Source organism: Eutrema salsugineum, unplaced genomic scaffold (assembly GCF_000478725.1).
Source record: "Eutrema salsugineum unplaced genomic scaffold, Eutsalg1_0 scaffold_3, whole genome shotgun sequence".
Taxonomy (NCBI): domain Eukaryota; kingdom Viridiplantae; phylum Streptophyta; class Magnoliopsida; order Brassicales; family Brassicaceae; genus Eutrema; species Eutrema salsugineum.
Window position 1 is genome coordinate 1,339,579 of NW_006256756.1, and position 14,776 is coordinate 1,354,354.

The 14,776-nt window shown below is 39.0% G+C and overlaps 2 protein-coding genes and 1 pseudogene across 2 annotated transcripts; all 3 read right to left on the reverse strand.

The window, feature by feature from the left end:
- Positions 1 to 461: 461 nt before the first annotated feature.
- On the reverse strand, positions 462 to 3,441 carry LOC18014950 (F-box protein SKIP17). Its single transcript, XM_006396433.1, has 12 exons — positions 3,112 to 3,441; positions 2,862 to 3,037; positions 2,650 to 2,757; positions 2,319 to 2,429; positions 2,043 to 2,131; positions 1,646 to 1,767; positions 1,474 to 1,538; positions 1,311 to 1,383; positions 1,155 to 1,217; positions 996 to 1,054; positions 785 to 853; positions 462 to 678 (listed from the first exon to the last, which is right to left on the reverse strand). Exons 1-12 carry the CDS (start codon positions 3,439 to 3,441, stop codon positions 462 to 464), a joined length of 1,482 nt encoding a protein of 493 aa, XP_006396496.1.
- Positions 3,442 to 7,736: 4,295 nt separating this feature from the next.
- Positions 7,737 to 9,347, reverse strand: LOC112085132. Its single transcript, XM_024154156.1, has one exon. It carries the CDS (start codon positions 9,345 to 9,347, stop codon positions 7,737 to 7,739), a length of 1,611 nt encoding a protein of 536 aa, XP_024009924.1.
- Positions 9,348 to 9,947: 600 nt separating this feature from the next.
- Positions 9,948 to 13,611, reverse strand: LOC18014951 (annotated as a pseudogene).
- Between the last annotated feature and the right edge of the window lie 1,165 nt (positions 13,612 to 14,776).

Below are 14,776 nucleotides of genomic sequence, written 5' to 3' on the forward strand. Positions count from 1 at the left end.
TAACTAAATTTAATTAAATTTCTAATAATTTGAAATTTGAATTAAAGATGACCTAGATTTTTTTGAAATCTAAAAATATCTAAATTAATAACTAATTTTCGAAAATTAAATATAAAAATAAAATTAAATATTATAAAAAAAGCTTTGGGAGTGTTTGGATGCAAGCACTAAATGTGTTTCTGTTTTAATAGAATAGATTGAGAGCGACTTTTCACGCGTATTTAATTATTTATTTGTGTGTCTTTTTTTTATGAAATCTAATAATGTGCCATTTAAAAAAAATATTAGAAACGGATTAGGACGAGTACTTAAATTAATTTGGATAATAGATTAGATAAGCCCTACTAGTACAGTTAGTACTTACTTATAAAGGTCGATATGCTAAAGCAAGTATCATCACTAAACTATGTATATATATATATATATATATATTGACGATTAACAAGGGGCATTATTTAATTTCACATAGCAAAGCCCATGTCCTCGTCCGAGTCATCTTCACTCGTATCATCCGTTGTATTGTCATCCTCATCCTCGTCCAAGTCCAAGTCATCATCTTCACTCGAATCATCGGTTGTACTGAAGAACCGACTGTCATCCTCTTCCTCGTTCTCGGCTAACCCATTCTCTATCAGCCTCAACTCTTCTTCATCGTAAATTCCATAACGCTTTTCTGACCTGAATTTTACAAATATTAAAATCCCCATTTTATACGTTAAATCATCATGATTTGTATATATACTTGAAAAATATAGCCTAATAATAGTAATCGATCGATGAAAACCTTGTTAGTGAAAAATCCGCCACAAATGTAACATCTGCTCTTTCTTCTTTCAGCTTCTCCAGAGGAAATCTACAACAAAATATAGTAATGCCTATCAAATAGTATAACTCTCAGTGAATCGTTGGTACTGATCACATGGACCGAGTTGTGATTCTCATTGGTGAAGTGTTAATAACAATCAAAATAGAAAATGAAGGATCAATCGGTTTACTTTGGTTTGGAAGTTCTATCGCCAAATTCAGAAACTAAGCCGCAGTTATTTGAAACATCCTATATTGGAGAAGAATGAAGATCATCATGAGTAAACCACAGGTTATACCTTTCATCCTCATAGATAGAGAGTTTGGCATAAACCTATATAACAACTTACAATGTGCCGAATGGATTTGAAGTTTCCTTTGAGTAGTGAGTTACAAAGTTTCAAGACTTCTTTCTGAAATTTCATTTGAGTGACAGTGAGTGTGATGAGATCAAGACTGCTGAAACAAACAAAAATTTAAACTTGTTATGGTTTATAATCTTTTACTTCAAGTAGATTAGGGCAGTTGCGCAGTACAAGAGTCTTGAACGGACTGTCTTTGCAGCTATTTCCCAAATCCCTATACAATCGATTATTTATTGCTTTGTGAAGTTTTGCTAATTAAGACTTTTGGACGAATAGTGTGCTATTAAAAAAATTGTGTTTGCACCTCAAAAAACGACCGTTAATTGTAGACGATCTGGACAAATTCAGGTACTTCAGTTTACGAGAACTCTGCAAATAACATCGGAATTTTTTTTTGGGAGGTGTAAAAGCATAATGGTGTCAAATGAAGAGAGAAGAAATACCAGAAAAAAAATAATCGAATATAGACGCCATACCTCAACAAGAGTCCTAGCCATTTCATCGGTTAGTGGAAAATATATGAGCGTTAGAGAAATCAAGTTGGGGGAGTTGGTCACAAACTCCACCAAGGGTGAACCCATTTTAGTGTCTATGATACCTGTTACACATTAGGTAAGCTTGAGAAAACCTCTGAGAGCATCCGCAAGGCAAATACAGTCTTTGGTCTTTTCCCAACTTTTTTAATATTAAAAGTAGGGAAGAAACGTCTCCATCGATACCCATTAAAGAAACTTCTCCAGCAAATTTTCTCTTCTACTTGTATTTTTTAATTAAAAAAATTGCTAGAGACCTGAATAAATACTCGCGTTGTGGATGCTCTGAGTAAACAAACCAAGAAACTTCACATGCAGTGGATTAGTGGAAGAGCTTTACCTGGGAATTGATAGGTTTCTAAGCACAGGTTCTCTATCAGACGACATTTTTCTGACAGTGTCTTAAACAGATGCATAAATGGACTAATTCTGTCACATGAAACACGGAGTAATGCAAAATGTTAGGGAGTATTGCACAAGGAATTAGCATATAATATTATAAAGTCGACAGACATTAAAATAGCAGCAATATAATCTAAAGAAAAATAGAATTGCTAACAATATGATACTTCCTCTGTACAAAGGAAAAACGAACAGGCACACTCAGAAAACTTACAAACCAACAATCCTCAGATCAGTGAGATTTGAAAAAACTGATAACACATCCCTTAGGGAACTGAGGTTCATAGGTCTGATGTTGTAAAGCCGTAGGCTTCTCAAGCGACTCCTAGTTGAACAGAAAAAAGACGATACCAAATTAGAAGATTAGATAAAGTCCAGGAATAAAAGGGTAAGATGAGATTGTATTGGGATCTTTTCCCTACTCTAGTTCTTTCCTATCTAACGAAACCATAACCAAACTCCATTAGGTTTGGCTAATACTAGACATGTCAGTCATAAAGAAAATAAAAAGCTAGGTTTCAAAAAAGAGGTAATGAAGCCAATACCCAAGAAAACCATGATTATAGCACAGCGGGGAAAGAAAAGGCCATGTAACGAAAGTTAGAGTAGGATCAGATCCAGCAGGACGAGCAACAGGACCAAGCTTGAGAGATCTACATGCATAAACATGAGAAATGATCACGTATGCAATAGACGTACAAGTTAAAAGAACAGAAGCACATTTGAATGTTGGTTGAAGACAGAAACCCTAGCTTACCTGAGTTCTTTTCCAGCACGATGGATCATAGTACAAACAACACTATGGTCAGCTTGTTTAGTAGCGGTGGTCAAGTCGATGTGAGCGTAAGATAAACGGTCCATTGCACAGTTGTTGAACATTTTGCAGCAAGCGGCTGCTTGCATTAGAGACTTTGTATCAAGCATCGAAAACACCTTAAAAAAAACAAAGTCGAGGAAGTTACTCAAGATTGCATATCCCCTCCCAAAATATGAAGATTTGTAATTACCTTAATGGTGAGTTCGGGAGGGAGGAACCAAGAACCGGAATTGTGAAGAGAAGCTCGTTTACGGAAGCATCGTTTAGTGGAGTCTAGAAGAAGCGACTGGATATGGAGAGCACGATCGAGGAGACAATCTTGAACGGAGACATCACCAGAAGCTGAGGCGAGAGCTTTCTCCAGCACTCGATCCAAGGGGCAGCCGATGGAGGTCGGAGATGAATCCGGAAACGAAAGTAGCGACGAGATAATCAAATCGGCGTGGCTTTGGCTGAAGGCGGTAAAAGTAGAGACGCATAAACTAGGGTTTTGGGTGGGGTTTGTCGTCGGAGAACCCATGAAACCTAACATCTAATGAGTTTTCTGATTTTCTCCCTTCTATCGTTTTATTATTATTTTTTTTTTGGTAAGGGAGGGGGTAGACCCCCTTAATTATTAAAAAAAATAAAAATAAAACAAATTATACACGAATATTACGTGGGCGTGCAGATCCGTTCGCATCGTCCAATAAAATCGAATTAACAAGCTCAAGGCGAGAAGAAAGCATATGAAAACCTAAAGGTAAAGAAAAGGCATAGTTCGCTAACCCATCCGCCAGGCGGTTAGCCTTCCTATACACGTGTGAGATACGGACTATCCAGTCTCTCGAAATAAAGCCATGGCACAAGCGTACCAGGAACGACAGCGGATGAGCGTCACTTATCCCTGTCTTCAGAAAACCTACCACACTCTCCGAATCCACCTCCAATTCCACCCGCTGTATTCTTTGCTCCCAAGCAATATAAAAACCATAATACACACCCCATAGTTCAGCAAGAGGGGCGGAGCAAATCCCTATATTAAGGGCAAAGCCACCTTTCCAAGTCCCAGCACTGTCTCGCAAAATACCCCCAGCTGCCGCTAGGCCTGGATTTCCTCTTGAAGCCCCATCAGTGTTTAGCTTTATCCAACCATCTCCAGGTGGTACCCATGAAATCATTCTTTCCACCAAGACGCCTCTGGTTGATCGCTCATTCACTAGCAAATTAGCTTTCACCACGTCCTTTGATAGCTCCTTTAGGAATTTTACCCGGTCCCGACATTTACCATTGGATCCAAAGACATTGCCGCATCTCCATTTCCATCCCCACCAAACCGTCATAGCAAACAGAGAAGACCACGGGCTGCCATAAATCTCCCCATCCTCTCCGAGGTTCCAAAATAGCCATTCCAATAACGTTTTATGATAGAAATTTTGTGACCATCGACGTGGTACCAATCTATCCCATACGCCTGAGATTGCTTGACAATCGCGGAGTACATGTATAATGCTTTCTACTCCCAATTTACACACCTGACAGGTACTCGTGGTACATAGATGTCGACGATGTCTCTCCTCATTCGTCATAATCGCCTGGTGCATTACAAGCCACAGAAACGTCCGAACCCTCTCCGGAGCCATAACAGACCAGACTCTGTCATAAATCTTTGCCATATACGGTCGTGGTTCCTCACATTTGGTTAACATCGCATACGCGGACCGCACAGAAAAGCTCCCATCAGCTTCCCCTCCCCACGAAATTCTGTCTCTCGCACCAGTGAAACTATCAAGCACAACCGCCGATAGCTTCAACTTCGTTGTTAAACCAACATGAGGGTAAATCCGTTGCAGGTCCCAGCCTCTACCCTCTCTCCATAAGTCTCTTGCCGTCAGTTTCATCTCTACTTCCGGGATCAAGTCCACTATCTCATCCACCAAAGGTTTATCACCAAGCCACATATCTTTCCAGAAAAGAACATTACGTCCATCCCCAATAACCCAACGCAGCCCAGGTTTCACCACTACCCTTAGGCCCAGCCCAATGCTTTTCCAAGTTGAAGATCCATTCCCTTTCGGCCCCATCCAACTGGTTTCATGAAGACTCCCCACCTTATATTTCTGTCGTAAAATACGGGCCCAGAGACTCTCCCGATCCTGAATTAGTCTCCAGCCCAACTTGCCCAATAGCGCCTTATTCATAGGCCTTGCTGAACGAATTCCTAAACCACCTTCACTCTTAGGAATACAGACTTGATCCCAGGCCACAAGGTGTTGCTTCTTCTTCTCTGTAGTACTCCCCCACACAAACGCCCTTGAGACTTTATCTAATTTATCGAGAATACTTGCTGGAAGAGAAACTGTACTCATCCAATGAACCGGAATTGACGAAAGGACTGCCTTTGTAAGAGTGATTCTCCCCGCAAAACTCAGAAATCGGCCCTTCCATCCCGAGAGTCTTGAAGAAACCTTCTCTAAGACTTCACCGAAAGTGTCTTTATTGATTCTCTTTTGCAAAACCGGCATGCCCAAGTACTTGCCTAAATCATGAGTAACTTGAATTCCGCTTTCATCGCTAATTAGTTTAGCTAGATCCCGATGCACATACTCAGAGAAAAAGATTTTCGACTTTTCCAAGCTGACCTTTTCCCCTGAAGCAATACAGAATCTCTCCAGAACCTTCCTGATTATTCGAACCTGTGAAACGGATGTCTCAGCAAACAGAATAAGATCATCTGCAAAACAAACGTGGGAGAGTTTAGGGCCGCCACGAGAGAGGTTTATAGGCTTCCATTCCTTGTTTGCTATCGATAGTTCAATGAGGTGACAAAGACTCTCTAAACACAGCACAAAGAGATATGGCGACAAGGGATCTCCTTGACGGAGCCCTCGGGCTGGTTGGAAAGGATCCGATTTCTCTCCGTTCCACATCAGATGCATAGAAGCCCCAGTTACACTCTGCATAATCCACCGAATCCAATCACTAGGTAATATAGCAGACCGAAGGGTATCCTCCAAAAAATCCCACCGTATTCGATCTTATGCTTTCTCTAAATCCAACTTTAACAACATCCATCCCTTTCTCCCTTTCTTGCGACGCATTGAATGGACCGCCTCTTGGACGATAATGATGTTGTCTGTACTCAACCGCCCTGGTATAAAGCTCGATTGAGCTGGCCCAATCAATTTCGGCATAACCTTTCTTAAGCCTTATCACCATCGCCTTAGTAATCGTTTTAAACAAGACATTGCATAAGCTGATAGGTCGGAACTGCGTAATCCTCTCCGGTTTGGCCACTTTAGCTATTAGAACGAGCAAAGCATCATTCATTGCCTCTGGTAGTGTCCCTGTTTCAAAGAAATCCAGGACAAACCTGACCACGGATGGCCCCACAACCTCCCAACAATGTTGATAGAAGCCCGGGTTGAACCCATCAGGTCCCGGGGCTTTGAAGGGGCCCATACTCCTAATCGATTCTTCTACCTCTGCTGCAACAAAAGGTTTATTTAGCTTCTTAATCTCTTCCATAGACAGACCCGGAAATCCTACTGATGGGAGCTTCTCAACAACCTGATCCACATCCTCTAAAGAGTAAAGTCTTTTATAATAGCTCACAGCAAGATTTTCCAGCTCCATGGAATCCGAAACCCAAACATCCTCACTATTTCTCAGCATCTCAATCCGGTTCTTTCTTCTTCTGATAATGGTAGATGTGTGAAAAAACTTAGTGTTTCGGTCCCCTAACGCGATCCACTTTTCCCTCGATTTTTGGAACCATAACATCTCTTCTTGTTCCAAAATTAGTTCAAATTCCTTAACAAGCGCCTCCTCTTGCTGTATTAAGGTATCCGTTGGGCATACATCCAGTAAGTCCTGAATTGTCTTAATTTCTTCCCCTAGCTTTTCCTTCTTCTTATGGATATCACCAAAAACATCGCGATTCCACTTCTTTAGCTTCTGCCTTAAACCATCCAGAGCCTCTGGCGTACTAATAACCCCATTCCAAGAGTTTTGCAACAGCTCCTTAAAGCTCTCATGTTTCAACCAGGCAGCTTCGAACCGGAAAGGACGTCTCTTCGGGTTTCCTTTTGTGGCTGGTTGTAGCTGCAGGTATAACGGGGTATGGTCTGATGACAGGAAAGGCAAATGCGTAACAACCGCCTCCTGCCATGTCAACCGAGCTTGAGGACAACATAGAACCTTGTCTAATCTCTTCGCTACATACGTACTAGCAGCAGTTCCTCTCCTCCAAGTAAAACGCTTCCCACGGAAGCCCATATCAATGAGCGAATGTCTCTGCATCCAATCCCCAAAGGCTATAGAATCAGACGACAATCTCCCATTCCCTCCAGATCTTTCATCTAGTCGGACTATGGTGTTAAAATCACCTCCGATAATAAGCGGCCCATTGACTCCATGAATCACTGAGCTGAGTTTCTCCCACAACCCACTTCGGCGGCTAACCGTTGGCGCCGCATAAACCACAATTAAGTGTATCATCTCAGTACCATTTGTCACCGTTGCATAGATAAGCTGGTCTGATAATTCCTCTACTACCACCGTGCCCACGCTTGATCTCCACAACAGCCACAAACCTCCACTTTGCCCCACAGCATCAACCCTAAACGAATTCTCCATCCCCAATCCTTGACATATCCGACCAGCTCTATCTCCACCAGCATGTGTTTCGAAGATCGCCAATACATCAATACTATATTTCTTCAACATATATCTAATCGAACGTCAGAAATTGGGTTTGTTGGCCCCCCGGCAATTCCAAAATAAGCAATCCATTAAAATCTGGTATAAATCGTGTAAAATCGCCGGGGAACGGCGTTAACTGGCAGTCCCTGACTCCACCCTCTCCGGTGGAGGTATCTGCTCCTCTTCTTCCATCTGTTTCAATTCGCCATCCACCATTACCTGATTCATCACCACCTCAGTGTTCAGGCTAGATCCTGCAACCATATTCTCGCTGTATCCGTTCGTCCCAATCACTCCTCCAGGTCGACCTGCTTCAACCAACTCCACTCGAAGCCGTTTGCCTAATCCTGAGAGTTCAACCTCACCTCGTGTTGGTCCGAAAACCAATCCCCGAGTGGGCTTCTGGTTTTTGTTGCTTGAAAATCGTGGGCCTGTTTTCTCATTACGGTTATTGGTCTTAACTGGTCTCACAGGCTTAATCCCATTTTGTCTCCTAGCTGTACCAGTCTCACGGTCTCCTAATGGGCCTGCGGAAAAAACTGGTAGGCCTTCCCCAATCGTTCCTTGACTCGCACTCTTCCCCCTCGGATTCTCCACCCCAACAATTTCCTTATTCTTCTCCTGATTATTCACCACTTCCCTTATCTCATCCTCAATCATATCTTCGCCCAAATCTCCAAATCTGTTAGTTATGGGAATATTCGGTGAAATCTCCTTGAGAATATTCTTAGACCTATCTTGCGCACCAGCCGCCGTGCTCGCACCCTTCTCCGTCTGCGTTGGCGGTTTGCGCCCCCGTCTCCTCACCTCCTGAAAACCCTCCTTATCCACCGGTACCTCCCGAGAAATTACAGTCACTGGCTTGGTAGCCGCCACCGTGGCCGTCTCTCGAACCACACGAGGACATGTGTGTACCAAATGGCCGTAAACCCCGCACTTCGAACAAATATTAGTTAACCCTTCATAGGCTACATAATATCTCTCACCATTAACCTGAACTGTACCCTTGAGTGGCTTAGATAGGTCAACTTCGACACACACCCGAGCGAAACGACCTCTTGCAAACAACAACGTATTCGAATCCACCCGAACTGGATGTCCCAATCCACGTCCTATCCCCATCAAAATGGCTTCATGATAAAATGTGACTGGGATGTCAGCCAAACGCACCCAGACAGGTGTAGTCACGATTTCATCCGTTAATGGGTCAAACTCCGGCGACCAAGCTTGCACCATAAGGTAGCTACCAAATACTCTCCATGGACCCCCTGACAACGCTGCTAAGTATTCTTCTTCGAGTTCGAAACGAACCATGAAGAATTGCCTCGGCAAATCAATCACATGCATAGACCCTTTAGGTTTCCACAGTTCCTTAAGTTTCCTCGTGAGCCCAGCGATCTGAACGTGCCTCCCCAGCACCTTGACGATGATACATCTCTTCCACAGCCCATGCATCCGTTCCAACACTTCTGCCCCGATCGTAATCATTGGTTCACCATTCTCTCCATCCGGAAACTCTAAACGCATCCTCTCTTCCACAAACTCCGCATCCATCACCCGTTGAGGGTACAGCCTTCCTCCCGCACCACTACCTGTAACCTTCTGGATCCACACACTCCCCCCATCCGGAGGATCCCCCGGTGGTCTGTCCTTCTCTCCGATGTCTGACATGGTCGCATCCTCTTCAGCAGTCGGCGAGGTCCCTTGAGCACCCGCTAACCCTAGTTCGCCCTCAGAGCCCATATTTTTGGATTTTTTAATCCTTATATCGTTTTATTATTTTGTACTAATGTATATAAAACAAATGAATTTGTCGTCCGAAAAAAAAAACAAATGAATTCGTAACAATATTGGGTTATTAGAAAGTTGGTTTATAAAGTTTTTTAAAGTTCGAGATTCTATATAGTTTATGGATTTTTAATAGACTTTACTGTTATTGGTTTACGGATTATGATATTTTTTAAAAAATTATTGTTATTAGTTTGATAATTTTTATCATCTAATCAAAATTATTTTTATTCAAAAAGTTTATATTTTAATAATTTTATAATTCTATGAAAATTTTGGGATAATAATTCCTTACAATTTCATTCATAAATCATGGTTCAAATTATTATTTAAAATTTATTCTTTGATTTTACAAAATCCGTCATGTTAAAATTACTCATGTTAAAAATACTCATCACAGGCAGCCAAATCGCACTTTAAAAGTGATACTAAACAGAAATATAAAGTGGCTTTTGTAACCCTGCTTGGCAAATTGATGGTATATAAATACAGAAATTTCAAGGAAAAAAATAATACTAAATCAAATTTATCAAATTTAACAACTCTATAATATTAATTATCAGCGTCTTCCTCCTCGTCAGGTTTAAATTCTGCAACAAGTTTGACACCTGGTCTTTCTTCTTTCAGCTTGTCCAGAGGGAAGCTACAACACATACACACACAACAACAACAACAACCAAAACAATGTCAGCAAACAGAGTTGCATGTGATTCCCATTAGGTGAAATGGTAACAATCTAAATCAAAAGTGAACAATCAATCAGTTACTTTATTTTGTAAGTTCTTTTGCCGCCATTAGAAGTCGATTAATTATGAGTATACTCGCCCTTTCATTCCACACAAATTAACCAAGATTTCTATAATCAACTTACAATGTGCCTAAGGAATCTCAAGTTTTCTGCGAGTAGCGAATTCAAAAACTGCGAAACTTCTTTCTGAAAAAAAAATGCCGTAATTCCCAAGGTCAGTGACGTGTGAGATGAAGATATATAGTGTGATTCATCAACCAAAAAAAAAAAAATGGTTATCGTTTAATCCTTTACCTCCTCTAGAGATGAGCAGTCTTTCAATATTAAAGTCTCCAGTGCACTGTCTTTTAAATGATTTCCCGGATCCCTACCCCAATCAAAAATGTTTCAGTTACCAGAAATTTTTGCTTATAAACAAGTAGCGTTGTTAACATTATGTTGAGAGGCAAACACATGAACCTCAAAAAGCGACCCTTAATTATTGGTTTTTTAGACAGATTCATGTGCTTGAGTTTACGTGCACCCTGCAAAAGCATTAATGGTACCAAATTAATGAACAAGGAAGAAATGAAAAACAAAACAGATTGATGGAGTCATATACCTTAGCAAGAGTTTTGACTGTTGCATCTTTCAGACTATAACCAATGAGTGTTAACGAGGTTACGCTTGGGATGTTGGTTAAAAACTCCACTAAGGCTGATGATTCTTTCTTTGATGGATCTGAAGTTACAAAGAAGGTAATCAAGCTCGAGTAAAACATATATAATGGAAAACTTCACGGTGGAGAATATTTACAATTGAGAACATAGATCTCTAAGAACAGTTTCTCTATGAAGCGGCATTTTGCGAGAGACTTAAATATCTGCTCAGGTGGGGCATACCTGTCACAGGGAACACGGAAAAGATGAGAGAAATGCTGCATAATGAAATTACCTGACAGTAACATTCAAACAAAGACAACTTACTTTCCAACAATCTTCAAATCAGTGATATTGGAACAAGCTGATAACGCTTTAATACAGTTCTTGTTTTCCATATATCTGACATCGTAAAGGTGTAGCGTCTCAAGTGTTTCCTCGTTGAATGGGAAAATAAAAAAAAATGATTACCAAAATAGAAGATTTTAAAGATGCAAACGCTGATAAAACAACAACTATACAAAGCGGGGACCAATTTCTTTTTTATTTGTATATTAGTGATAGATATTACAAATAGGCGACATGTTGAAAGGATTCAACAAGATTGCAAGATGATGATTCTCTCTAAACTGATCTCAGCCTAGACCTTTGTCTAGTTAAAGACCATCAAATTGCATAGATAGGTAAAGCAAGTTCGATACTGAAATATCAAGACAATACCCAATATACCCATGATTATGGGAAAGTGGGGCAAGATAACTTCCTTTAAGCAATTCTCTCGCAGATTTATCAGAGCGACCAGCATGTCCAAGTTCAAGGGATCTGCATGCATAAACGAAAACTCCTGAGGAATGATTTACATAAACCAACAAGTTTAACAAACAAACAAACAAAAAGCTGCCAATGAATTAGTGTAATCTAGTAGATCATCTTGCAACTGGAAGAACCATATATTATTATATGGTTTCTTGATACACAAAAAAATATCATATCATCACCTGATTTCCTTTCCAGCACGATGGATCATGGTACGCACATCTCCATCATCAACGATTCTGGTCGTCAAGTTGATGTGTGAGTAAGCTAAAGGTTCCTTGGCACATTTTTGGAACATGGTGCAGCTCACCATGGCTTGCATAAGATCCTTTGTTTCAAGCTTCGAAAACACCTGATTAATTTATATCCATTATAGACACGATACATGAGACATCATGCACTTACAATACTGAATTCAATATCACACACAAGAAAAGGTTGCTCAATCTGAGTTTTCAAAGTCATTCTATAGTATACATCCATAAACCATGCATTGGAAAAAATTTTAACATCAATTACCTTGATGGTGAGTTCGGGAGGGAGTAACCACGAATTGGAGTTATGAGCAGAAGCTCGTTTCCGGAAGCATCGTTTAGTGGAGTCTATAAGAAGCGAAGTGAGCTGGAGAGTACGACCAATGAGACCAAACTGAACGGAGGCATCACCAGAAGCGGAGGCAAGAGCTTTCTCCAGCACTCGAAGGAGGAGCGGATGGAGGTCGGAGATGAATTCGGAAACGAAAGGAGCGATGAGATAATCAAATCGGCGTGGCTCTGGCGTAATTTGGGAACGGAACTAGGGTTTTGGAAGGAGGAAGAAACTTCGTGGCTTAAGAGATAGCTCAAGTTTTCTTTTTATTAGGTGAAGGTACACGCGGCTTTATATATTATTTAGATTTTTTAAGTTGTATTTAATATAATAAAATAAATTTCATATATATTTAATGTTTAGGAGTTAAGTTTTGATTGGTAAAAACTATACTTTAACAAATATAACCTAATTCAAGATAGATGATTGATTATTCCATAATTGATAAAATGTTTTTACTATTTAGAGTAATGTGATTTGTTATAACTTTTTCTTCTCTTTTCTGAGTATTTATGTTTATTCAATCTTTTTGTAAACTTCCCATAATAGTTTTTTTACTCTCTTTTACTTAAAATTTTTATATGTAAAACACTTTTCGTTTACTCTAATTATAATTATAAGAACTTAAATTCTTTAATTATTTGTTCCTTAAAAAAATCAAACATATATATGAAAACTTCTTGTACATCCTAGAGGAGAGAGCAATATCTTCACTCTCTCATTCTTTTTGTTAACCATCTCCTTGGTATATTATCTGTAAATTTTGACTCTCTCTTTGCCTTTTACTTCTTATATTTTTCTCTTTACACAAATTTTTAAAAATGCAGAAAAAAAAAAAAGAGAATGGAGATAACAAAGTACCTTATTAATAGCTAGTATATGCTGCACTTTTCTCTCTTAATTTTCCTAGAAGCAATTTTTCCATTAACCACATAATCTTCACCACATATGTATAAACCCAAGCAATTCTTTGTATCCTTCTGTTTTTGTGCATTGAACTACACAGAAACTACCGTTGGTGTGGTGATATCATCGCCTTCTACTCTGTTATTCTTGGAAAAAAAGATGGAACAACCTTCAATTTAATACGCATTGCCGTCTACTTTGGAGCAGTCTTTACAAACGATAAAATAGTGAAATCTTACCAACTTGAGTGTCAAGTAACAGATAACATTAGCATTGTCTCCTCTAAACAACAAATGGAACTCTCCATCCTTAATTTTTTTGCCTAAAGAGCCACCAATACTCTTGTGGGAATCAGAAACATGTCAACTTTGAGCATCTCCGCCTAGTTTTAAATCACAATCTTTACACTTTCAATAAGCGCAGCATCAGTCTTATTGATGCAGTTGAGTTTCTCTTTAAGGTTTCTTAGGAGGATAAAAGATAGAGGGAGTGAACCAGAGACATGATTCAAAATGGTATCCATGGATCCAAGCATAAGCAAAGCCCTCTTTGTCACTTGAGAAGCAAAGCCCTCTTTGTCACTTGAGAAGCAAAGCGCTTGTCAAGGAGCTCTCTTTGCGGTTCTTAAACTCTGATGTCAAAGTCAAAAACCATCAGCCCAAGTTTTCTCAAAATGATGTCTTATGATTCTATAGTTCAATTACCATATGCTATCTGATAAGAAGACTTGCATGATTTTAAAATATTTTCAAGGCTTTGGTCACACATTTCTATTTTCTTGATATCTTTTCACTTGTTAGGATGATTTCTGTAGAAGTAGAAAACTTAGGTACTGAAAATTGGCATATAATAAGCTCAAATCAATGACTTTAGACGAAGAAACATTTGAATTAAAAAAACATATATATTAAAATTCCAAACACTATAATTATAAAATTCCTCTGGAAAGACTATACAATAATGAAAATATAGTAAGATAACTGTAAATTTTAATTGTATTAAAATTTGTTCTCAAAATGGTTACTTACATAGTTACATCCGTGATTGTAGTTGTAACATTTTCAACTTTAAAAATATAAAAGGTTTATCAATCATTCCAACTGGTTATGTTTAAACATAATCATATAATTAGCCGAAAAAAATTTTAATAAAGCTTTAAATAGTTTATTTCTAATTCTCTATTTTAGTTCGTAAATAAATTTTTAGTTAGTAAATAACTCACAGCTCTATTTTGTTAAGAGATTACAATTATAAAGATAGTAAATAATTCACAGCAAATTAATCATCTCAGTTTTACCAAGTTATTTCATTAGATGAAGTTTACTATCTTTGTAAAAACTATCACCGTAATAATCAAATTTAAAAACTATCACCATGATAACCATTTTATTCCATCTTTCCAACATCTAGGAATAAGATTAATGAGATAATAATGAGTGTTATTGACCAAAAATGGACATTTCTTTCTTTTTTGATTTCTGGGATTATTAAAAACATAATATTGGTGTTAATATTTTTTTCATAATAAATTTAAAGTTGATGTGTCATAAGGAGAAGAGCTGATGTCTCAAGTTTGTGAGACACAACTCACTTTTTATATAATAGATTCTCCGGCACTAATATAAGCCTTTTAGTCAAGTTTTTCTACTTTCCTTGTGTGTTAATTATATACTAGGTAGTAATCCGCG

What these genes read in the sequence shown, in the direction of transcription:
- LOC18014950 (XM_006396433.1), bottom strand. Translation starts at nt 3,441, where the DNA reads ATGGGTTCTCCGACGACAAACCCCACCCAAAACCCTAGTTTATGCGTC. An exon ending in CTCCCGAACTCACCATTAAG is followed by an intron (nt 3,038 to 3,111) that starts GTAATTACAAAT and finishes GTTTTTTTTAAG; the next exon opens with GTGTTTTCGATGCTTGATAC. An exon ending in GATCTGAGGATTGTTGGTTT is followed by an intron (nt 2,132 to 2,318) that starts GTAAGTTTTCTG and finishes TTCATGTGACAG; the next exon opens with AATTAGTCCATTTATGCATC.
- LOC112085132 (XM_024154156.1), bottom strand. Translation starts at nt 9,347, where the DNA reads ATGGGCTCTGAGGGCGAACTAGGGTTAGCGGGTGCTCAAGGGACCTCG.